Raw genomic sequence first — 25817 nt, forward strand, 5'->3', positions numbered from 1 at the left:
AATTTAATTGATTAACATTCTGATGAAAAATTTATTGAGAGTTGAAGCCTCTTCGAAAATCATTATCATAAATTCGCGATTCTTAAAATATTTTTAGAAATAAAATTGGAATAGCTCATGATAGAAGAAATCTATTAACAAAAAAGTAGTTCTGAAAAAGACTTTCTATAATAAAATAACAATTAAATTGTTAAAAATCCTGAAGAAAAAGCTTTTGAGAGTTACGACCTCTTCAAAAATTGTTATTATAAAGGAACGATTTTTTTAAGAATTTTGAGGAATAATAAAGGTACAGCTTATGATAAAAAACTATCGAGATAGAAGTAGTTCAATTACGGTATTATTTTAACAAAATAGTAATTAAATTGATAAAAAATCCTGAAGAAAAAATTCTAGAGAATTGAAACCATTTCGGTCCGATCAATTTGTGTTCAAAAATGAAGTATAAAATTCAAAAAACTGCGTCGAAAGCTGCCAACCACGTAAAAATCTGTTGATTTGTTCGTGCCTTATCGTTGTCGAAAGAAAACTGAAAAAAGTTTTTGTCTAAAATTACTCCGACATTCCTAGTGTGATCGATTGAACTAAAAGATTTCGTAAGAAGCTTGAAAAACTGCGTGAAAATTGTTAATTTATTCAAAAGTAATTGCGGCTTGAAAGTTCCATTAATAGTGTTTTATAAAACTTCTATCAGATTTTTGAGTTTGGAGAGCTCAAAATTGCACCAAAATTACATTTTTAAGCTGAAATAGCTAAAAAAAACGTAATAAGTGCAATTTCAATTGCTCAAGTATAAAATTAGCGGGAAGTTACAAGGATGTCCTTGAGGTTTAACCGTTTTCCTAATTTTCTTTTCAAAAGTGTATGTACCTCTATCGATGAAAAATGATCAATTTACGCCGGAAATTCTAATGGATTTCGATGAAATACGATTTTTTTCGGAAATTATTATCTTCGATAGTTTAATTTTTTCACTAGAATGTATGAACTCACACCTGAATTGATAAGCAATGTCAAAGACAAATTTTTCTCAAAATAGATATTTCGATGTGAGTTTAAGGTCGGCGGCGGAAAGGTCCGTAACGGGCGTAATGTTAACGTCTAAGGAGTAGCTGAGGTCGGAAATTAACACTTGTTTTCAAACAATTACGTCACAATCATTAAAGCAAATATCGAAAAAAAGTCATTGTCAAAATTGCAACTAAACGGCCGAATGACATGATGTTTTTTGTTATTATCGCTCCATAAGTTTGGCTTTTGAGGGATAGGAGGTAAATAATGACATATGTAAATTTTATAAAGATTTACAAGGGCAACAAAACTTAATTTTATATTACTTATCGTTTTATTAATATTAATTTATGGCGTAGTTGTTATTCTATTAAAATTAGGTCCCTTTCATAATAAACTGCCAACAAAAAAGTACTTGCACCACTCTCTGGTAACTGTTTAAAATTTACTCTCAATCATTGGTTGGTACGCTATAATGTGACTTTTTTTTTACAAACTCTTTCAATTTCATCTGGGTGTACTCGAAAAGTTCTTTAAAAAAAGGAGGGGGTAAATCTTCACGGCCTAGGCCGTAAAAAACAGACGGTATGGTAGAGTCTCTAGAAAAGAGTCCCTTTACGAACGTCACCGAGCGCTCAAAAGATGGACTTTTTCAGCGAGTATAACAAAAAATATTTTTTTACTAAGAACTTTAACTTTTTAGTTATATTAAATGTATTGATACCTGAAATGCCGGAAAAAAATTTTCTTGAGTGTATTTTTTTTCGAAAAGTTTACTCACTTTTTACTAAAGATATACTCACAACCAAGAGTCGAGAAGTGCCGAAAGAAAATTGTTCTTGAATGTTATTTTCCCTGCCAGAATAAATAAACGTACGCCTGAAACGTTAAGGAATGCAAAAATAAATACTCCTCAAAAGTTTACTTTTTCTGCCGAAGTAGACGTACTTACGACTATAATATTGAGCATGACAAAATAAGAATGACAAATAACTAGAAAAACGGTTCACCTCGAAGGCCATCCCTGCAACTTTCCGCTAATTCTATACTTAGGCGCGTAATATTGCACTTACGATGTTTTTGATCTCTCCAAGTTCGAAAATGTATATTATGTGTCATTTTGAGCTGTTCAAGCTCAAAGAAATTGCTTTTCTATGATTTTGAGCTCTTCGGGTTCAGAAGTCTGATAGAAGTTTCATAGAACAATATTTTTTGAATTTTCTAACTGCATTAACTTTTGAGTGAATAATCAACCGATTTTCACGTGGTTGGCGGCATGTGACACAGTGTTTTCAACCGCACAAAAAATTCTCGAGTTTAAATTAATAATACTGGAAAATTCGGACGAATTCCGAAAAAACACTTTATCTGGTTTTCTTTTGATTACGATATCTCTCGAACAAATAAAGTGATTTCGAACCAAATAGCGGCGATCAACGTAGTTTTTCAAGCTTAAGAGCAGATAAGTTTTGAGAGATGATCGATGCCGCTATTCAAACGTTATTGCAGGAAATCCACTTTTAAAAAGAATTTGTGTCATAGCTTTTTTGACATTTTTCAAAATTTTTCGAAATCTATTAGTTCGAATCGGTTCAAATTCAGAAAATCTGAGTTCAAGGGATCTCTTTAGAATGTTGCATAGTAGATTTCGATGGATTCAGTCGTTCAAAAGTTATGAGCGAGTCACATACTTACACACACACACACGCACACACACACGCACACACACGCACACACACGCACACACACACACACGCACACACACACTTGAACGTGCCGAAAGCTTTGTCACCAACCAAGATGGCTTCCGGAAAGGCCGTTCTACAGTCGGAGTAATCGAAAAAGTCATGATGACAGCAAAGCAAGCATGGTCTGGTAGCCTCAAAGCTCGTAAAGGATGGCTTCTCCTCACACTAGACGTTAACAACGTCTTTAACAGCGTATATTGGGGAGGAATTTTAAACACACCGGAGCACAATTTGATGCAGAGTCAAAGAAGCAGGCATAAGTAGGCAGCTATCTGAATAGAAGAAAGCTCATAGCGAAAACTACGTAAGGTCCACAAGAATACACCATAACAGCTGGCGTACCGCAAGGATCAATAATGGGACCCGATCAATGAAACACAGACTTTGACAAGCTCCTAGAAATTTGTTGCCAAAGCAAGTAGGACTAGCAGGCATTGCCGACCACTTTGCAGCCGCGATACTAGTAGACAGCATAGAAGAGGTTGAACTACTTGTTCTGACAAGACTTGGCTTGACAAACACCAAATGAAACTCGCCACCCACAAAACCGAGATGTTCGTTCTGATACGTCAGAAATGCTTACCCAAACCATTTGCTGTGGACACGGGAGGAACATCACTGACGTCAACAAAGATGCTACGCTATCTAGGGGTAATGATAGACGAGAAACTATCTTTCCGCGAACACCTAGACAGTACATGCAGAAAAGCCAGTAAGACAGTGTCTAGCCTAGCAAGAATTATGGCCAACACAATGGGACCAAGAGCCAAAAAAAGAGAGTCCTCCTGGAAGCAGTCCATTCGGTACTGCTTATGAAGCGGAGATTTGGGTGGACATATTGAAACAGAAGACCTACGGACAAACAATGGCAGCAGTACAACGGCGAGGCGCTCTCAGAGTTGCCTGTGCTTATCACACGGTTTTCGAAACGGCATACATACATGCATGCATGCATACATACATACATACATACATACATACATACATACATACATACATACATACATACATACATACATACATACATACATACATGCATACATACACACACACACACACACATACACACATACATACATACATACATGCAGACGAATATTGAGTCACAAAATCCTTGCGTTGTGTTCGTAAAGCTAATCAGTATTTCTAACAACAGCTTTTCTTGACATTACTCCGACTTTTTGTTAAAAAAATTTATTTTTCAGTTTTTTCCACAACTACTGTATATTTTCGCGATTTTGTCGAAAGAAATTTACGGAAGGCTTTCGAAAACTTGGTTTGTTTTTTTCAATTTTTGATTTTGCTCAGACGACATTTATCTGCGACAGCAGTCGCTTCCTTAGTGACTCTGGTGCAAGAGGGGTGCAGGTATCAGCAAGTTAGCGACAGACTGGGCGTTTCTGCCTCCGTCGTGTATCTTGCATACAATCGGTACCTAGAAACTGATGGTTATACTTGACAAGCTGGCCGAGGTCGGCCTCGTGCGACGACTTCCCGCGATGATCGAGCAATCGTTCGACGCGTTTAATTAAGAGCCTTTTGTTCCTGCAAACATTATCGTTCAGGACTTCTCGAACCACCGACAACAACTGCTATTTCAACGGCCGCGAAACATTTGCGCACAAACGGTTTGTAACCGTCTCCGCGAGACTGGAGTACGAGCTAGAAGAGTCGCGCGCATACCAATGTTGTCAACTGCTCATTACCAAGCTCGCCTCACTAACGCTTATCAATATTCTGCATGGACCATGAGGCTATGGACCGATTTTTTGTTTTCCGAAGAATCACGGTTTTGCCTATCTAGCAATGATCGAAGACCGTAAGCTTGGCGTCGTCAGGGAGATCGTTTTTTACATAACTTAACTCGTCCGTAGCAGTGTATAATGGAGAATCTGTTATGGTTTGGGCTGGAGTTTTGATTGACTTGAAATTTTACAGGGTTTTCAGTCGTAAAAAAAAATTGTTAATGAACAAATCCATTTTCAAGCAAAAAAAAAATTTTTTTAAGAAACGATTTTTTTCTTAATTTATCATTCGCATTGAATATTGCGAATCCAACAAAAAATTTTTAAATTACCAACAATTAACACATTTGTTTATAACAATTTTTTAAACAATAAATGAAAAAAATTATAAGAGAGAATTTAGTCTTGACCTTAAGAGGTATTATGCTGAGTGTTACCGCGTGACAAGATTGTTAACTCTTTCAAGGTTGTAAGTTGTTATGTTGAATTTTTATATTCGACAAGTGTTTGAATTTGCAATTTTAAGCCAATTATTTGATTAACTAGTTTAATGATTATTTTCTGACTCTAGTTTTTTTTTAATTGGAACAACTTACTAAATTGTTGGGCTAAATACTTTAAAAGGGATACGACTAAGATCCTATGCAAGGCAGTGCACTATTTTCCGCTCTTAGAACCCTCTAAAGTGCTTAGTAGCACTTTAGAGGGTTCTGCCGCACAGTTGTTGACTTAAATTATGGTTGGAGGAACTATTACTTGGTCGATTCAAGGAACTTATTATTTCCCGTTTTGATGGAAGAGAAATCGCAGCTTCTGTTCTTATGTAGATTTTTAACGAACAACCGTTAAAAGACGAGACAACTGGAGCTATTGGGATTCGTTTACGCTCTCTTCTCAAGGTGTGGTGGGAAAATTTGAGTATGGCGGATATAATCAACGGCGCTGTTTTCTATTGACTAACGTCGCAAAATCACCAGGTCAAACCTCGTACAGCGCTTACGAGTGAGGTAAAAACGGAAAACCATTTTCTTACTGAAATTAGGGCTTACTCGTACGCAAAGAAGCGACCGTTGTAATCGTCTGAGAATTAGCTAAATTCAGCTCCTAAACGCTCCAAGCTGATGGAGACACAGATTAAATGTCTTTTTTGCGGTATTCCTGGCTACAAAATATCTGAATGTCGCAAGGTCATTTCTGGAAAAGAGGAAAAATTCTCATAGTCCAAAAGGAAGTCGATCATCCATTGCGACAAAAGTAACCTGCTTTAAGTGCCATAAAGAGGGTCATATTGCACCAAACTGTCCGTCAAGGAAGAACAACAGCAATAGTGGCAACAACAGTAGAAATCAGCACTCTAGCACCGAACGCTGAGTGGACTTTTGCACTGTGGATATTTTAGCGGGTACAATGACTCTTAAGGGTGAGTCGTTTTCATTTTACTTTGATTCAGAAGCTGAGTGCTCACTAACTAAAGAATCGATTGATAAGATATTTCTGGGAAAACATATTAATGATATAGTTTTAATAAGAGGTATAGGAGATAATTGTGTCAAATGTACATTACTGATTTCATCTACTGCTAGTATAAATAACTGAACATTGGAGATAGTCTTTCATGTGATTCCCGATAATTATTTGAGACATAATATAATGATTGGTCGTGAAATTCTGGGTCAGGGTTTCGAAGTAAATATTACGCAAAATGATTTTGCTATTTGCAAGGCTAACTTCGTCGATACATGCGAAACAGTCCCTAATGAGATTAATTTCAACAAAGTAGATACTGACGTTACGGGTAGTGATAAAACTACATTAATTCCGTTTTAGAAAATTTTAAAAATTCCTTTATCACAGGTTTTCCCCGAATCGTAGTTACTTCTGGTCAGTTAGAAATACTTCTTATAGACCCTATATTATTGTTCAAGGAGACCTGGTGACGACCTATTAATTATTCCGGTTGTTGTTCATTTTTTGTTTCATTAATTTGTAACGGGTTACACCGCGCAGTTTGGCTCCTTAATTAAACAATAAACTAAACCTAAATTAAAAACTAAAATTATTAACAAAAGGGCGCCACCAGGATTTTTAATAACCGTTCCTGGAACCGATCCAGAGTAGAGAGCTTATCTTACAGGGAGAGAGAGTGAAAAAGGTGATCTGTTAAATAAATTTTCATTTAACAATATTATCGCGATTTATTTATAACAAAAATAAGATAACAAAGTATACACGCTCACACTCACACAAAAATTTTCTTAATTCCGACAGTATTCTCTTACGGAGCTTCTATACTGCGGTTTCTAACTAAATCGCGCTGTCCACTAGACTCTCATGCTCTAAGATTTGGATCCATCTACTCGGCAAAACATCAACAATTAGAATTCGTGATGATTAACTAAGTCGCGTTGTCCACTGGACTCTCACGATCTAGGTTTTGGATCACTCTATTCGGCAAAACATCAACAAATAGAATTCGTTATGCACTCCACGATTCCTCTGCTCGGCAAAACATCACCAAGCAGAAGACCGTACACAAATTACCCACACTTATCTTTACACGCATATCCCACGCTTCTTCACACACACACTGATTTACCTTATTTCATTTTTTTCGAATATTAAAAAGAAATTGACAAAAATTTACTTTATGCAAATTACTACATTGACTCAAAAAAGTCAGTCATCAGCTAATAATTATATTTACCGAATATTTTTAATTAACAATTTAATTCTCTAAAATCCGAATTTAATCTGACTCATAAATTTTGATTAAAAATTAGTCACGAGTTTAATTCTTAACATTAAAATAAATCCATTTCGTATAGATTTTTTCAACAATTTCAATTAACGTATTTTGAACTTATAATCTACGTTGCTAAATAAATTCTTACGATTTTTTCACGATGACGAAATAAAATTAAAATAAATTTTTCCAGAACTTAAATTCAATACAAAATTTCCTCGTGGGAGTTTCCGATTAGTTAATTAAAAATTATTAAATAATAAATAATTTTCTCAGTTAATTGGAATTATAAATTTTGACCAGGTTTAATAAAACAAATTCTCAGTAATTAACATTAGATAAAGATTTGCGCTCTCAGAACTGACATCAATTTCTATGCTAGCGCGTGGTGACTTTTTGACCTTTGGTATATGTTTACTGCGTTGCACGTTTTACAGAATGCTCAACTCATTTGCGAGAATACCATGGAATTTTCTCGAAGAATTTCTGTTTGATTTTATTTTATTAAACATAACAGTTGTACGTGAATCAATTTTCCCGACGTTCGGAATTATTCATAACTAATCAAATGATAAATTTTTATGACAATTAACACCACAAGGTCCTTGAGGAGTCCTTAGGTATAAACCCCCTTGAGGTACTCTTAACGAAACTAGCGAATAGAAAATTCCATTTAATTAACTACTAAATTATAAATGTTAATTATTGAAAAAAATTAATTACTAAATTGAAAATGAGGAGTAGTTGGATGAGCCGAGTATATGACCCCGCGGCTCATATATATATAAAGTCTCAATACCTTGTAAAATTTTTGAATTTGAAGAGCACTCCTTTGATCCAGTTGTTTTCCTCCTTTGGACTTTTCTGCTGGCACTTGTCTTGATCACTCAACTACTTCTGACGGTTAGAAAATTGTTTGCTCGCACGTAATCCCCAGTATTCCCCCACGTGATGCTAAATGGCTCCCGAAGATCGAGACGCGCTAGTGCTGCGGCGGATAATTATCGATATCCGGCGACTTATCGATTAAGGGTTATTTTACCCTGTTACAATACAATACATTTAAACATATAGCTACTTGGACGCAACCTCAAAAACCATCAAGGAAGCTTTCTAGGACCTTAAAACGTCGAGATCTGATGAAAACTCGATTTTATTTCGAAAACGGGGTAAAACCAACATCTTCCCAGTTTTTAAAAATTTTTAATTTTTTTAGCGCCAAGTTAAAAATCAGGAAAACGTTTGAATTTAAAGGCTATCTCTTCAACTTTCCGCCAATTCCATACCGACGCTAGAAATTACACCTAGGACGTTTTTGGGCTCTTCGAGCCTAGCATTTAATTTTTGTGTGATTTTGAGTTCTTCGTCGAACTCAAAGAAATAACTCTTGTTGGCTTTTAAACTCCTCGAGCTCAGATGTCGGATAGAAATTTTATAAAACACTTTTTTTCCAATTCTCAATCCGCAATAAATTTTGAATGAATGAACCGATTTTTACCCAGTTAACGGAATTTAACGCATTTTTTTAAGCCTCATATGCAATTTTTAAGTTTCATTTGATTGGACTAGAAATTTCAGAATGATTCCAAAGAAACACTTTCTATACTTTTTATTCGTTGACGATAACTCACGAAGGAATCAACCGATTTTGATAGGACTGGCAGTGATCAAAGTGGTTCTTTGAAGTTGAGAGCTGATTAGTATTCTTAATCGATCGGGAGTGCCGTTCAAAAATAGCTTCAAAAGTACCCCTTTAAAAGAAATTTCTTTCTTGTAGTTTTTTTTTGGATTTCTCAAAATCTATAGGTCTGAATCGGCCCTTATCGCAATCAAAATATAACTTTAGTCAAGCTCTTTAGAATAGCACACACACACACACACACACACACACACACACACACACACACACACACACACACACACACACACACACACACACACACACACACAGACACACATATACATATATATATATATATATATATATATATATATATATATATATATATATATATATATATATATATATATATATATATATATATATATATATATATATATATATATATATATATATATTGTGACGTGGGAAAATTTTCCCACTAAAATTTCATATTCGAGATTATTTTTTTTTTTAAGTAGTAATTAGTCTAGAATGTTGGCCAAGCTGACGGAATGCGGAGATTCGACGTGCCTGTGTCGCCCTACGTGGTTTGCGGTCAGAAGGCGAAGCTCGAGGTAATTAAAAAAAATTAAGCCGAACCGTGCCAAATTATCAAAATGAGTATGGATGGATGCGTCCGAAATAAATTTACTATGTAATTAAGAATGTGTGTGATAAAGAGAGAGAATGACAAAAACGACCGAGCGAACCCGCAGTTCAGTTCGCAATCAACGACCGAGGAGATATCTGGAAGCGACAACGATCAACGAGGGAAACCCGAAATCGTAGTGGAATCAGAATTGACCAATGACAGGACGTTGAATCACCGGGAGCACACCAGGGCTCCACCTGAACGCCGAATGCCGAACTGAATTGAGTATCGACCAACCATCGACGATGGAAATTTATCCAACGACTGCTGATTGGACGCGCAGCTTGGTAGCTGCGCTAGCGAAAAAACCACATGTTGCTGAAAAACGGAAAAGCCAGTAATTCTGGGCGAGACACCGAAACGACTGTTGAACATTGTTAATTTTGGTCAGAAAAAAAAAAAGAGGAAAAAGTCAAGTCGAATAGCAATTATTGATTGTGAAAATTCTGAGCCGGACACCGAAAAAGCCACTGTTGAACCGCTGATAATTTTTTGTTGTTGCGCTACGAAAGAAAGTTAAAACGAATATTGATTGTTATTGCGAGGGTTCAGTCGCTTACGTGGTGAATTTGCTTATTTTGTTGAGTAATTGTTCTTTTGAGTGTCGATCCAGTCGACGCTAGAGTTTCTCTCGTGAATTATTGTAATTGTCAACCGACAAAGTCGAGAATTCGACACACGTTTGGTCATTTCAACAACGGAAATTCCGGGAGGCCATCGCCGAGAACCTCTGCCGCCGTCAGCAACGCCGTGACCTTCTGCCTGGATTCACACCTTCACCGAGAAGTCGATTGCACTGGGGTAAGTGCGGTCGCAGTTATTATACACCTGGGTGGCTTCACCGCGGTCCACGATTACGCAGAGAGTTATGATTTGCAATTAATTAATTATTTTCTTTTATTGTTATCGAAAATCAGATAATTACGAATGTTGTAATTAAGTCAAAAGGTAGAATTTTACCGAAATTCAACAATTGCGTTGTTGAATTCTGGCTTCGGGGTGGTGTCAGCCAGGTATTCGGTGCCAAAAATATTTAATCCGTTGTAAGGAATGTTGTGTACAGTGTCAATTTAATTGACCAAAGTTTGAGATTGCATGCCGAATAAAATTGACGCGAACCCAGGTCCATCTACGAGCGTAACTAGGAACTATACCTCGAGCTTTGTCCCGTATATTGCCCGCCGGGTAACAACAGTTACCGACGGTTCACTTACCCGCCGCGGCGGATAATTGATCGATCGCTTGTATCATCGAACCAGTATACGACAAATCGATGCTATTGATAAATGCGAAATTGGTTGTTAGGAAAGAAATACGAAACAGTACATTTTTTTTGTTGTTGATTTTTTTTTTTAATTTAAAAATTTGTTATTACGAAAGAAAGGCTACGACAATTATATTTTTGTAATTTTTTTGAAAACTCAAATTTATTTGTTACGAAGAAAGTGGCGATAATTAATTATATTGATGAAGTCAAAATTTTTGTTGTTAGGAAAATAAACGCGAACTAGAACATTTTTTTTCCTTCTCTTTGTTAATTTTTTTTTGAATTGGTTAATACGAAGCGGCGACATTTAATTTGTTTTGTTGAGAAATTCGAAATTTCTTGTTACGATACGATAAGCGAAACGATTATTTTTTTTTGTTTTTTTTTGTTGTTAGTTTTTTTTATTTGTTGTTGGCGATAATAAAGCGAATGCAATTAATTTCCTTAATTCGAAATTTTGTTTGTTAACCGAACCAAGAATAACTCATTATTTGTAATTTCGATCATATTCAGATTCTTTTTTTTAATTGAATAGTCCCTGCGCATTACTTGTTTCTTTGAGCTGTCTCTATTTTTCTATTCTCTGGTGGTAAAAATATTCCGCCTCGATTTCTACACTCGCTCTACAAAATTTAGGATCTCTTCGACGTTGACCTGCCGCCCGACGACGATCAATTGCTGAATTCGAACCGCGGAACGTAACGTTCCTGGCGCCCAACAAGCTACGAACCAGGTAAGCCAACATTTAGGTGGAACTCCCCGGCGCTGTCGACGCCAGCACCGTGAAGAAAAACCCATCATAATATATATATATATATATATATATATATATATATATATATATATATATATATATATATATATATATATTCATACACATTCATACATGTATACTGATACACACACATACATGCATACAGACCTATAGACACCATCGCGGAAATATTTAGGGAAGTTTCCTGGGACTTCGAAACATCGAGATCCTAGAACAAAATTCGGAAATCTATAATTTTAAATTAGAAATTTCAGAAATATGAGAAAAAATAATTTCTACTATGTATTTAAAATGGCCAAGCAACTGTCTCTTTGTGTGTAAGCTTAGTTCTCGAGATGTTGAGCTCAATTTTCAGCGTAATTATTCGTGCTAGAAGCACTTTTGACATATGTTTACTACAGAAAAGAAATTATATTTAGTTAATCAATTAAATAAACCTCTTATTACAATAAAGGATCAATATCATCATTTCCGCGAATTATACTTGAGTCGGCCAATTACATCACATATCCTCACAAATAGTAATTGGAATTGTTCAAATTGATAAATAACCTACACCTTTTGTACATGTCATTAATGACAGTCCAATAATAAAATATTGAAGTCTCTACTTACAGGGAAAATTGGCGGGGTTATTAGCTCTCACTGTTAGCGTGTTGTGCGGATGACCAGGTGTATTATCATATTTTTTGCAGATACACGTTGCTACTCCAATTATAATACTTAATATGATGAGAGTGATTATTACTAGAACCACTGTGACCCAGCTTTTTTGGATCCCAAGTATCATTGAAGTCTTAGTGTCTGAAAGAAAAAACAGATATACTTAGAAACGAAAATGGTCATTCATTGTATATAAGAGATTCATCGACCGTAACAGTGAAACTATACATTTCATCATTTTCGTAGAACGTGAACAGTTTGATTTTCAACTTGTTGGAGATAAGATAAGAGAATTATCTCAATTTTGATAATTCAATAATATGATACAATAACAATATCGAATAATTGTGTAGTTAGGCATAAAAACATTTTACGAATAAATTTATATTTCTAAGCGTGTATATTAGAAAATTGTAGTAATTTTTTTTTTTTTTCAAAGATCACATGAAGAGAAACTCTTGTCAGTTGTGATGATGATAAATCATTTCAATAGAACAGTGGAATGCATAAATTCTGTATCTAGTCCCACAAGCTATCATAGAAGATTTGAAGATCAATTTATGAATACAATAATAACAAAGACAGCGTCCAGGTCTCAAAAGTAACAAAATGACGAATAGTTGTCTAACCGTAAATATGCCTTATCCCCATATGCCTTATCGTACTAATTAGTTCAGTAAATAGGCTGAATCTCAAAAAAGAAAAAAAAACAGGTTTTATCTCTTCTGGTGACAATTCTTGGGCTTGAAAATTACGAGCATCGCTAAAAGATTACACGAAAATGAAAGTAAGATAATATTCACATAGGCGACATGAGAACAGCTCTAATACCCAGCAGAATCAAATTTACGGGAGCTTATGTAATAATCGCGGTTGATCAATTACAAAAAATAAGGAAAACGGCAAATTTTTTTTTCTGAAAAAGGTGTGTGTGTGTGTGTGTCCGTGTGTGTTTACGGCCGTATGTAAACCTATCATAAGTTTTGATCAGCTCGACCGATTTCGTCGCGATTGGCGCCATTCAAAAGAGCTTGACCAAACTCAGCTTGTGAATAAATTTGAATTCATATATTTATAACTTAATCTTAAAATTTATTATTGAGACTGAATTAATTGTTGAGAATTATACTTATTGTAATCGAACTGACGTTTATGAATTTATAAGTCAAGTTATTTTGTTAGATTTATTGAGAATTTATTGAGAAGACCGAAGAGGGACTCAAAGCTGATCGGTACAAGTTTGGCAGAATTGGAGGTATTACATTCTTTTTCAGCCTGGAGAGTAATGCGGTGATGGACCGACTTTGGGCAAACTACACGCCTTTACCTGTGCCTCACGAATAGCTTAGTGAAACCATCGAAAAACCCAAGCTCGTACAGCCCGGCGTAAGTTACGAGCACCAATTTTCAATGAAAATTTATTTTCAGCTCACACAGAGAGTCGAACCCACTCCTCATCAGTCCCAAACAAGCATGCCAAGCGTTGTAACGCTTAGCCATGGGACTGGCTTGTATATAGTTAATTATCAAAACTGAATATTATATTCGGAATTAATTATAGTAGTTGAAATAGCGTAAAATTCATAACTGATGACTGATTATTTAGCAAGTCAATTTCGACGTTAAGTTAAATTGTAAGAAAAAATTGTTTACAAATTATAAAATAGTGTGTATAGGTTATGTGTAATTTGGAACGGGTTTTGTGAGTTAAAGAGTGTTAATAGCGTACAATATTCGTGGTCCGATGGACTTAATTTTAAGATACAAAGTGTGTGGAGATATTAAGAAAGTTTTGGTTTTTGGTAGTCTGATAGATTTATAGATCTAGATTAGCTTTAGGACAGGTAACGGAGACCGTCTGTTAGAAAAAGCCCAAATAGCCTTAGGACAGGTGTGGAAGACCGTTTGTCAGGAAAAGCCCAACTAGTTTTAGCAGGTATTGGGAGACCTTTAAAAGAACAAAATTTTTTTCCCTTGACAAAAAGATATGAAATAAAACAAAAAAACTATCTAAGTTATTGACATGACTGTATATGATTCTTGGTGAGACAAAAAAATTCTGTTGTAAATTTGTAAAATGTATTAATAGCGGGAAAACTATGGATTTGGTTTAGACTGGTTATCTCAATTAAAACAGCGGAAATATTATTGGATATATCGTCTGTAAATTTATTTACACTAAATACACTTAATACTTAATCAACTATTTAGCGGATTGTTGTTAAATAATCAGATAAATAAAGCATAGCGTATGTAACAAAGCGAAGCCGGTTGATACGTGGTAGAGAATAAACGGTACAGGAATTAAGCGGTGGGTTTCTGCACAAACATACTAAATTATCTATAGCAAACTCAAGAAAAAATTAATCACAATTAATTTAAGCTAATCAAATTATTAATTATGCAAAGCAAAGCAGAATTTTAGCACTAGCGATAAGAAATTATAATAATGGCGATACGACTACACAAAAAGCATGGTTGCAAAAGATAATTATAATAATGCGTCTTCTTTGTCGTCAGATTCGGGGAGAAGTCTGACTAAACATGTCAGCGGAGCGATTAACCAATCAGAAAATTCGTTCTATCGATGTCGACACCGATAACCAATAGAAAAATTCAATACATCTGGCGTGTTGGTGACGTCAGAGTAACTCGGCTTGCGCAAGCGTCAGGAAATTCAAAGCGTTAAATTTTCTGGTAGGCTAAGAATTGCGAAAACGAGCGGTTGTCAGGTGTGGCTCATTACTTTAGGAGTCCTTCAGGGGCGAATTCATTGCGGCTGGGCCTGTTTACTAAACAAAATTCAAAAATGAAAAGAAACAATTTTGGAATGTATTTGTAGTGCGTGGTTGCACTTTTCATGGCAAATTATTTGAATTTTTTCTCCCTATTCTATAAACTCACATTCAAAAGATCCTCTCCACATTCTTTCCTTAATCCTTTTCTACCGAGTATCCTGTTACGTGAATGTCGAATGCTTTACATATTAATAATCGTAACTCCTATTCTTTCTCACTCTACAACATGATTCAATTTGTATCATCCCCTTGAAGCTCTACAGTTTAAGTAAAAATGATTCCAGCGCACCCTGGTAAATGTAGATGCAAGCCGTAAAATATCTCTTTTTATCTATAGTTTTTCATCTGCTCAAGAATTACCATCTATTTTAGAATTATTTAGTCAGTGGCATGTTACTTTTTACATAAAAAAAAGTCAGGGGTATCGATAATTATTCGACGCAGCACTGGCGCGTCTCGATCTTCGGGCCTAAAAAGAGAATAGGAGGGGGTAGTTTTGGGTTATTATAGGTAAGTTGTGCAGTGGAAAAGAGAGAAGTAGTGTGTCCGCCAAAGAGAGTGCCAAGGGAAATCAAGAAGCAACGATCACCGGAGTATTGACGAGACGAAGGAAGCCAACTACAACTATGACTCCATCTTTAACGAGTGAGTTAGATCATCGTTTTATTTGTGAAGGTATTAATAATTACTTTGCGGGAAAGGAGTGGACCGCGGTTTACCTAATATCCAGTTACTTCTCCGTTTTAATTTATTAATTGAATCGTGTTGCGAAAATACCACATGGTCGCGCCTGAAGTGTGGTAAGTCCGCAATCAACCTCACCAGAGGTGCAGCGACTCACGCGTACTCTGTACGTCATTTTCCGGATTCAACATCTGCCGGTGTGCCAACCGGCATAACACACAAAATCTACACGCTGCAGTAACCATCACGTGCATATTTCATTTCAACTCAAGTCTCAATTTATTTTCTTTGTGCTCAACTCTTTTACTCAAGTGTTCCACGAAGACGTTCAACACCATTGGCGATTCAGGTATTAATCTTAATTGTACATCAAAATAATTCTCATCTTAAACTCGTTCAATAATTATCAGTGAAAAATGCCGACCTTGTAACTTCACCTACCGGTAAACCGTTGAAATTTTGGCAATTCACTATAACCTTGTGCTCAAACACTAATCTCCAGTCAACAGGGATTACTTTTATTCGTATTTAATATATTAATGAAATATGATTCATCATTCAACAATTCAGTAATCAATTTTCTTGCTTATTATACCTGGCTGAAGTGATGTCACCAAATACCAGACACTCTCTTAATAATTCAATACGCTGGTTCTCTCTGATGACTGCAGATTTGTGTCTAGAGTTCACATTCAGACTTCGATCAGTGCTCATCACTCGCTTTATCGCTCGTAATCATATTGTCGCGTCATTAATAGTGATTAATGTAATTCGACGTGCTTAATTCATGCAATCAAACGTTATAAGTTCAATGTTAATTTCGTTAAAGTAAATAATTATCATCGCTCTAAACAATCTCAATATTAATATCGGTGGTGACGTCACGAATATTAATAATCAGTTCTCAAAATTCTCGTTCAATGATGTTAATTAAATACTATTAATACTCGGGTTAAATTAATCAATTAATTAAATACAGTATTGTTAATAGTTTAAGATTCATGTGTTCATTAATATAAAACTGTGATAGTTTATGAATAAACGATAAAACACGAATTAAAGTGAGAATATACCTTCTTTCCAACATCCCGATCCAGCAAAATAAATATTTAATGATAAGATAAATTACAAATCGTTTAATGGACAATTATTCGATTAATCAGAATTTGATAATATTCGTTGGTTTGAACTGAGTGATTTTCATAGAGATCTATACCCGAGAGTCATTCAGTCGACTTTGAGGTCAATAATCATCTTTTAACATTCCTACCGAGAAATTCCAATGAACTAAAATTAATCAATTAAATTTATTTAACATCTGAAATTCGTTCTATGAATTGTTATAATTTTTAGAATCAATTAATCAGGTAAATTAAATGATTATATTTTATGCTTGAAAATAATTGACAAGTGTTTTCTCGTGGGATTTTTGATCGAGCGTCAATAGAATTTTATGTTGCAGTGAATCTGATATACTCAAGGTCACAACTGAACTAACAAATTTTCTGGCCTCCAAATTTGAGTGCGTCGACTTCTGTCGATTTTTACAATTTATAATTTAACATGGAATATTTGTCAAATGTATGTTAGGAATTATTAATTGAATTAATTTAGGTTGTGGAAAATTTTATTACATTTTAGTTAATTAGTTTGGACATAAGTTCGTGAGATTTAGATAAAATAAAATTACTAAAAATTAATAATTAACAGCGTGGACATTAAGTCCAGTAATTTAGTTATTTCATGTTGAAGAAATTCACTAATGATTTTGGTTATAATTAATTAATTTTTCGTCGTCGATTTTATGAATAATTTCGAATTTAATTACCAAAGTTATTATTGTCGTGATGAAGTTAATTATCGAAAATCATTCTCGATCGGGGCAGTTACTATGTCGACAGATTATTAAAACCTCTATCTACATATTTTAATCTTTCAATACAAGATGCGAAGACCTCTTGTTATTAGATATTTATTGCTGTATTTTTAAGACCATGGAAATAAATTAGTTAGGAATTTTAATCTATTTTAATTACAAAATCGGAATTTGAGAATTTGAAAATTAATTAGTTTAGAGTTATTTTAGAATTTTGTTATTAATTTGAAAGTATTGTTTTATTAAATACTAATGATTGAATATTTCAATTGATAATTTTTCAGGTATGGGTCATGTCTGAGCTGCAGAGTATCTAGGTCTATGTTTGGTCATTGGGCTGTTACTGCTGTAGCTTGAGCGGGTTTTGAGAGTGTGCTGCAGAACATCTAGGTCTACGTTTGGTCACTGGGCTGTTACTCCTGTGAGTCGAGTCAACGATCCCTTGCATATGATTGGTCTCTGTGCAGGGTGATTAATACAGTTTAGTTTAGTTTGGTTCTGGTTAGCTGGTAGTTAGGCTAGACGATCTCTATCGCACTGCAGTCTTTGGGCAGAGTAATTCAACAGTTCTGATTAGCCGTTAGTTAGGCTATAGTTCTAAGTTGGTCCTGGTCAGCCGTCAGTTAGGCTATAGTTTTAAGTAATTATAGAGTGTGTGAGTGAGTGCTTAAATTGTTAAATTTGTTATTTTTATTGTTAATAAATACTGATCAGATTGTTAATTAAATTTTTATTATTCAACAGCACCTTCCTCCACTCTCTTCACCCTAAGATAGGATTTCTGAGCTCTGGACCGGTTCCAGGAACCATGATAATAAATATGGTGGCGCCCTTATTATTATTGTAGTTTATTGTTAAATTTTTAGTTTATTTATTAATTGATTAGGGGCCAATTAGACAGAAAAGCAAAACTGTTACAAACAAACTTAACGAATAAACCAAATTTAACGCAAAATAATTTATTAAGGCCCATGAAGCTCTAGTCAGAAAAATTGGAATTTAAAGTAAATCATTAAATCAAGTATATTTTTAGGTTTCCGTTATGGAAATCAATGATTTTCAAAAAAATCGGGAACTTATTGGCTTCACCCCAGTTTTCGAAAATCGAGTTCTCATGAGATTATGAAGTTTTTAGGTCCTAGAAAGCTTTCCTGACTACTTCTACGATGGTGTGTACGTTTGTAAGTATACCTCTCATAGATTTAGCACGGCTTGACCAATTCGAACGGGATTAGCAGCAATTGAAAGAGTTTCTTTTCTCCTAGATATTTTATACTATTTGAGGTGATTCGGGTCCGTAAATTATGAGTAATCCCTGATGTCAAATTTTCAAAAAATGATGTTTTTCAAGTAAGTAGTAATCTGCTCAATCAATCAATTCCGAAAACTAATCAGCTCCTAAGCTTAAGAAACTGCATCGATTGTTGTCTGCGATCAAAATAGGTTAATTTTATTCGTGAAATATGGTGAACGAATAATTTGGGAACAAGTGTTTTTTCAACCTCACTCCGTCATTTGTTTTCTGACCATATTTGATGCAATGATGTAACTGTAAAAGCTCAAAAAAATTATTGAAATAATTTGGAAAAAGTGAATTTTCCAAATTTCTCTGAAATTTTTGGTCTGATCAATTTTTGTTAGAAATGCTGTCAACCGTGTAAAAATCGGTTTAATCAGTCAAAAGTAATTGTAATTTGAGAGTTTAAAGAATAGTGTTTTATTAAACTGTCATCAGACTTAAGAAATCGCTCAGAAGCATAGAATAGCTAACTTTTTAGGCTTAGAGAGCTAAAAATGCCTTATAAACGATATTTTTGAACTCGAAGAGCTCGTCATAAGTGACGTCGTCAAAAACGTCATAAGCGTATGAAATAGCCGGAATTTCCAGGGATGGCCTTCAGGGTAAACTGTTTTCCAATTTTTTTTTTTTTTTTTTTTTTTAATGCGTTCATTTATAATTTATTTCTGATGAAAAAAATTTTGTGATTTTTTAAGTTCTTTTCATTGATAATGTATAAAACGATAGATTTTAACAACGTGAAGCAATGTGCATTTACTGTAATTTATGATGACAAATTGACTCAAAAAATTACATCTAATTTTTTTGACTTAGCGGAAACGGATTTCGGTGACGCTGAAAGGCTTTATTCATTATGGAAAACGATGTGACAGAAAAATACTATCAGATGATTTGATTAGATTTTTGTCAGACACAACTGAGGAGTTAAGTTTCAAAGGGGTATGTTTTTAATTTTGATTAATCAAGACAAAAACCTGATTATCTCTAATTATAAATATTTTTATTGAACTTTTCTAATTTTGCTGTGAAGTGCTATCGGTTACGAAACGACAGTTCGATTCTCATTCAAAAAACTTCATAATTTTCCAAGTAATTAAGATTAAAAAGTTGACAAAACTGCTCTTTTAAAAGATAGCCTTTTGAAAATCAGCTCCTCTACTGATGTGATGGCTAGTGATAATCAATTTTTGCTCTGTTGAAAGAAAATATTAAAGGGGTTGTTACAGTTAAAAGTTCGTAGAACATAATTCACCTCGTTGGATAAAAAGTATGTCCTAAATTATTGACATCAGCTGGACTTACTACGGAATTTAGGATCTTATTTTCATCACAGTTAGAAAAGGATCAAATAATTCCAAGAATTTCAAGAATATTTTGAAATAGATATTCAACGAGATTAACCTCCTAATAATACACGTAGGTTATTATTAACAAGTTGCGTTAACCGTGATTTTAAACAATACGCACTACTTTAAGTTTGTTTTTAAAACCAATTACTGAACGATGCATCACCAATATTACAAACTATGTTAAAAACGATGAATAAACGTTTTACATTTGCGACTCTACAATTTCTACGTTACAAGTATTTTTACTAATTTTAACCTAATGTTCCAGACCGAAAAACCTGTATAGCATAAAATTAAATTGAAAATTCCAAAAGCTTATAAAATATTTATATACCAATTACATGGATGATTGCATACATAGAAAAAAATGATATTTATAATTTAGATGATGAAAATCCTCGCTTATTCGTGCCATTAGATGAAATATATATTGGTTTAAATGCAAATGAAGGTAAACTAGAATTGATAGAAAATACTAAGGTTCAAGGTTCAGATGTCATTGAATTTATATAGAAAATTATTAATTTTTACCTTGAAACAATAAGTGAAATCAAAAAGTTATTTGATTTTAGTGACTCCTTGTATACATTTTGACAAATTTTAGAAGCAATAGCAGCTAGATCTTATTAAATCCATAGGTGTTGGTTTAAAACGACTTCTGTTATAACAATACTATGTTATGCTTCAAAAATTAGATGACGAGTGGAAAGAGCATGTTTTATTAAATCTAAGTGACTTTAGTATTGATATTAATTCAAAAGCTAAGCATTATTGAAATCAAATTTTAAATCTTAAGAAAGCTGATGGATATATTATATTCAGAAACCTCAGAAAAGTTAGATGTTTTTAACTGATTTAATAAAACTCATTCCGCCATTTTCCAATGCTTCCGTAGGAAAAATTTTCCCAGACGTAAAAAATGGAAAAGCGAATCATAGAAATAATTTATCCATTAAATTCTTGAAATCTGTAAGAGTCACTAAGAATTTCTTATCCAAGGATAGCGAAATTATTAATTTTTAGCCTTCAAAGAGATTGATAAAAAGGCTATTCAGCAGCCGAAATGGAACTAGATCTCATTTACAGCTACATTTATCCGTAATTAATGATAATAATGATGAATGAAGTAAATTTTAAAAGGAAATATGCAGTCAAAATAAAATTATAATAATTACATCAAATATAGACAATGTTGATAAATTCTTTTTTTTAACATCAACATATTTACGTTTCACATTTATCTATAAATTCTTTATGTATAATTTTTGTTGAAACAATTTTTCTTTCACTTAATTTTCCTATAAAAATTGTATGAATATATATAACTACGATTCTTTACTCAAAATCCTTAATTGATAGATTAATGTGGAAACTTGGACAAATCTTGACTGTTGTTCCATGTTTCTTTCTATTGCAATTATATAATTTATATAACAAATAATTTGTTAGAAGGTAGAGTATTAACATTTATTGACTCAACTTTACCATATTAATAATTATTTTATTGTATAATTTTTCCTTTAATATTTCATTTCAAATTGACCTAATCGGAATATTTCTAGAGAAGTTATTAGTATCAAAAAGACATCTTATTTTACTGCGTATTGATTTATTAAAAATTGTTTTTTCATGAAAAATTGACAAACTTATGCATACATTGTTCAGTAATTTGTAAAATATTAAATTTTAGAATAAACCTATAGGTTGAACCGAAAAAAAGAGTAGTTTTGTAATGAAATACTAAAACGGAAGGAAACTGCTTGTAACTGTTCCACTCGTTGTCTTTGGTCAGCCCTTAATTTATTTAGGGCGCCACTGGATTTTTAGACACAATATCCAGAAATTGGACCAGAGCATGGAGTAAGTTCTACAGGGTCGTGAGAGATTACTAGGAAGGAAACAAAAATTATCAAAGAAATTCATTTTACCAGAAATTTTATTTAACCAACCCCATGTACAATGATAATCCCCTTACAATCAATAAACATTTAATTCTACGTCCTATTTCCGTTTAGACGAAAGTTTCCTATCATACTTCCTATTCCCGACAGTATCCTCTTATAGAGCGACCATACCGCGGTTTCTATAAGAGTTTCTTATTCCCGACAGTACTTTCATATGGAGCGAGCATACCGCGGTTTCTATCATATTCCCGTGTACCCCCCCCCCTGGGCATCTATACACGGTTTCTTATCATAGTGTCTAATCCCGACGATACCCTTATGGAGCGACCATATCACGGTTTCTTACTGTAATTATTTTCCTCCATTTTTCCACACGCACCCACAATATAATTATTATCAAAACACACAATTTAATATTTTCATAATTTCACAAATTAATTTTTTTTCAAATTTTATTTACTTATTTTCATTTTTTTAAATTAAATCTGATGAACAAATTTTCTAAATCCAAATTAAATTTTAATTAACAAATTTTCTCTTGATTCAATTTTCCATTCCTTCCTAATCCGAATTCCTTTTTAGGTTAATTTCCTAAATAAAATTCTTCACTAATTTACTGCAGTCGTCTTAATAATAAAACAATAAATATTTAATGCCAAGAGGTCTTCGTATCTTGTATTAGTAGATTAGAATCTGAAGACAATGGTATTAATAATCTGCCACAAAATGTTCGTTAAGCCCGAGTTTTTTACAAATTTATTTTACTTCGTCGATTTTATTTTTGCCAAACTTTATAATATTATTTTACTTAATTATTTTAATTAATATTGATTTAGTTCCAGTTTATAAATTATTTTTTCTGAACTAGCTTTTGCTGAAATCTATAAATTATTTTAGTTAATCTGTTTTCGTTTTGTCAGAGTTTACTAATTAATTCATTCAATTTTAATCTCCGAATGGAGAATTTGTCAATTGATTTTATTTTATTTAATTTTGAGTAAATTATTGTATGTATTAGTATCTGAATAACTGAGTTCATTTTATTTCGACTAAATTACTTTTTTTCACTTTCTTTGTGTTGTACGAAACTTCGAATTTATTTTATCTTAATTTTGAGGGTGACGCAATATGACCAGCCGCTACGCATTTGAAACACGTCACAGAGTGCGATGTAAATAATGATCTTCTGGTGCCACGATAGTTACTGCTTGGTGTTTTTCTTCTTAAGTTTAGGACACTCAAACTTTTTGTGGCCTATTTCCTTACAAAAATGACACTTCACAAACACCGCTGGCTTGAAAAGCTTTGAATGCGGTGTAGAAGAGTTGTCTGATGCTGACACAGGTCTTTTTCGGGTGCAGAAAAAGCCTCGCATTTTACTCAAAAAGTCGACTTCCGTTTTGATGTCGGTAGTTAATGTCACCCGCTCCACCCGATTGTCAAGGGGTGAGTCAATCGCGCAAGCACAACCGCATTAGTGATTTCGTCGACCGATTGAGACCTCCAGCGGGCCTTCAGCGATGATCGAAGTCGAAAGTCGAATGCACCGATACTTTAATCCTTGGTTAATAACTCCTGGTGAATTTTCAGCACAACCGCTGTCGCAGTTTTCCGTTCACTAAAACGTGAAACAAAAACTTCTTTCAATTGCAGTCACTGTATACCCGGAATTGCTGCTTGAGACAGCCACTGAGCCGCTGAGCCTTCCCACGCTTTACTAAGCGCAGATATCACTCCGCTCCATGTCACCCATGTGTCTACCTAGGCCTAAGCATACCGTAGTAGAACAATTCAGTTATACCTTATTTTATAAGATATCAAAGCAACATTACATTTCTTAAAATTACTGAAAATAGAAATATTCTAAAGAATATTCTCATCGCTTCGTCAAAAAATACTCTACATACATGCGATACAGGTGTTCGATCGCAACAGTGTTCCCCGCTTCGAGACCTTGACGTTAGACGCCAATTCATAATCAGATTTTTCAAATTATAATCGAAATTTGCTCGGGGCAATACGGGAACTTGCTTCTAATTAAAATTCTGGATTACAATTCGGTATCTTTCTGATTTTCAGTCTTGGGTCACAAAAAAATTAGGGCGCCAGGTAATTTTTAATTACTGGAATTACCAAACCACTGAAAACGAAAGTAGATATTTTTTGATTCGCTAGAAATTATTAAAACTAGCCAATAAACGTAAACTTAATCGGAAACACAAAAACTTAACAAATTAAACACCTAATAACCAAAGACCGGAAAGACAACGAGCTAGCTCAGGGTTGCTCAATGTGTTGGTTAGTGGAGAGAGGGCGTGATTCGAGTAGCGAGTGGATCCATGATTGCAATGATTTTATTCGCCACACCAAAAATTTATGCTTAACAAAATTCTTATTTATTCAACCAAAATTTTATCTTAAATAACAAACTAGATTATAACTCACGATAAAATTATTGGAACGGGACAGCTAACAATATGTAACGCTATAGTCATGTTACAAACTCTTACTCTTATAAAATTAAACAAATTAATAAACAAATCTTAACATCATAATCTCAAATAAATAAATGAATCTAACCAACTTGATCAATATTCTTAAATAAATTTGTCAACGTACTCTAAATTATTTACAACATAAAAGTATTCTGTAGAATCGGCTATCTAATGTCTCCTAACCAAGAACTCAATTATTAATGCTCAAATTACAATGAATAAAGCGATCTCATACCATATAGAAATAATGTCGATGCTGAGTAACTTTCCATTTTATTTTTAACAACTTTATAACTCTGTACTTTATCTGGAGCCGAAAATAAAACGCAAAAGATTAAAACCTTACCCTGGAACTGAAACGGTACGCACGTCCGATTACCTGATGTGACCAGTGGCAACTTTGAAACACGACTGTTCTCTGCGAAATCCAAAACTATTTTTAATAAACTATTAAACGTGACTCACTCACAAACTAAAATCCAGAAAATCTGGGACTGATAGATGACTACCTTGATGACCGAAAGTTGATAGTAGAAACGACGGAAGGTCAACAAGAACACGACGTTACAGCTGGTGTGCCTCAAGGCTCAATTTTGGGGGCCGATTTATGGAATGCTGACTACGATGAACTCCTGGAGATCCTGTTGCCGAAGCAGGTGGAACTCACGGGCTTTGCGGACGACGTCGCAGCTACGAACATAGTGGACAGCACCGAGGAGGCAGAAATACTCGTTCGGGAGACCGTCGATGCCATAGAGACCTGGCTTGAAAAACACCACCTAAAGCTTGCCAAACAGAAAACGGAGATGGTTGTCTTGACTCGACAGAAATGGTATCCAAAGTCGTTCACGGTAGACATGGGAGGGACAACTTTGACGTCAACGAGGGCTCTGCGCTATCTGGGGGTAATGATAGATGAGAAGCTATCCTTCCGTGAACACCTCAATAGTGCATGCAAAAAAGCCAGCAAGACGGTATCCAACCTATCAAGAATCATGACCAACTGTATGGGACCACGAACCCGAAAACGACAAGTCCTGCTTAAGGTAATCCACTCTGTACTGCGTTACGGAGCGGAAATATAGGCGGATATTCTTAAGCAAAAGACTTATCGGCGCAAAATAGACGAGGAGACGAGGAGCGC

The 25817-nt window shown here is 34.3% G+C and overlaps 1 protein-coding gene across 9 annotated transcripts in view; it reads right to left on the reverse strand.

Annotated features, from left to right (window-relative positions):
* The window catches only part of LOC141529218 (uncharacterized), a 330321-nt gene that overhangs the window by 130080 nt on the left and 174424 nt on the right, over positions 1-25817 (reverse strand). For all 9 annotated transcript variants that reach the window (XR_012479543.1, XM_074245698.1, XM_074245691.1 and 6 more), the window contains one exon: positions 12220-12408. Coding sequence is in view for 8 of the 9 variants with exons in the window: in XM_074245698.1 (XP_074101799.1) it covers positions 12220-12408 (189 nt within the window). In the remaining variant the exon portion in view is untranslated. The remainder of the gene's footprint in view (positions 1-12219; positions 12409-25817) is intronic.

The sequence above is a fragment of the Cotesia typhae genome, unplaced genomic scaffold (assembly GCF_013202065.1).
Source record: "Cotesia typhae breed Kobodo isofemale line unplaced genomic scaffold, CoteBio_Ctyphae contig_48, whole genome shotgun sequence".
In the NCBI taxonomy this organism is placed as follows: Eukaryota; Metazoa; Arthropoda; class Insecta; order Hymenoptera; family Braconidae; genus Cotesia; species Cotesia typhae.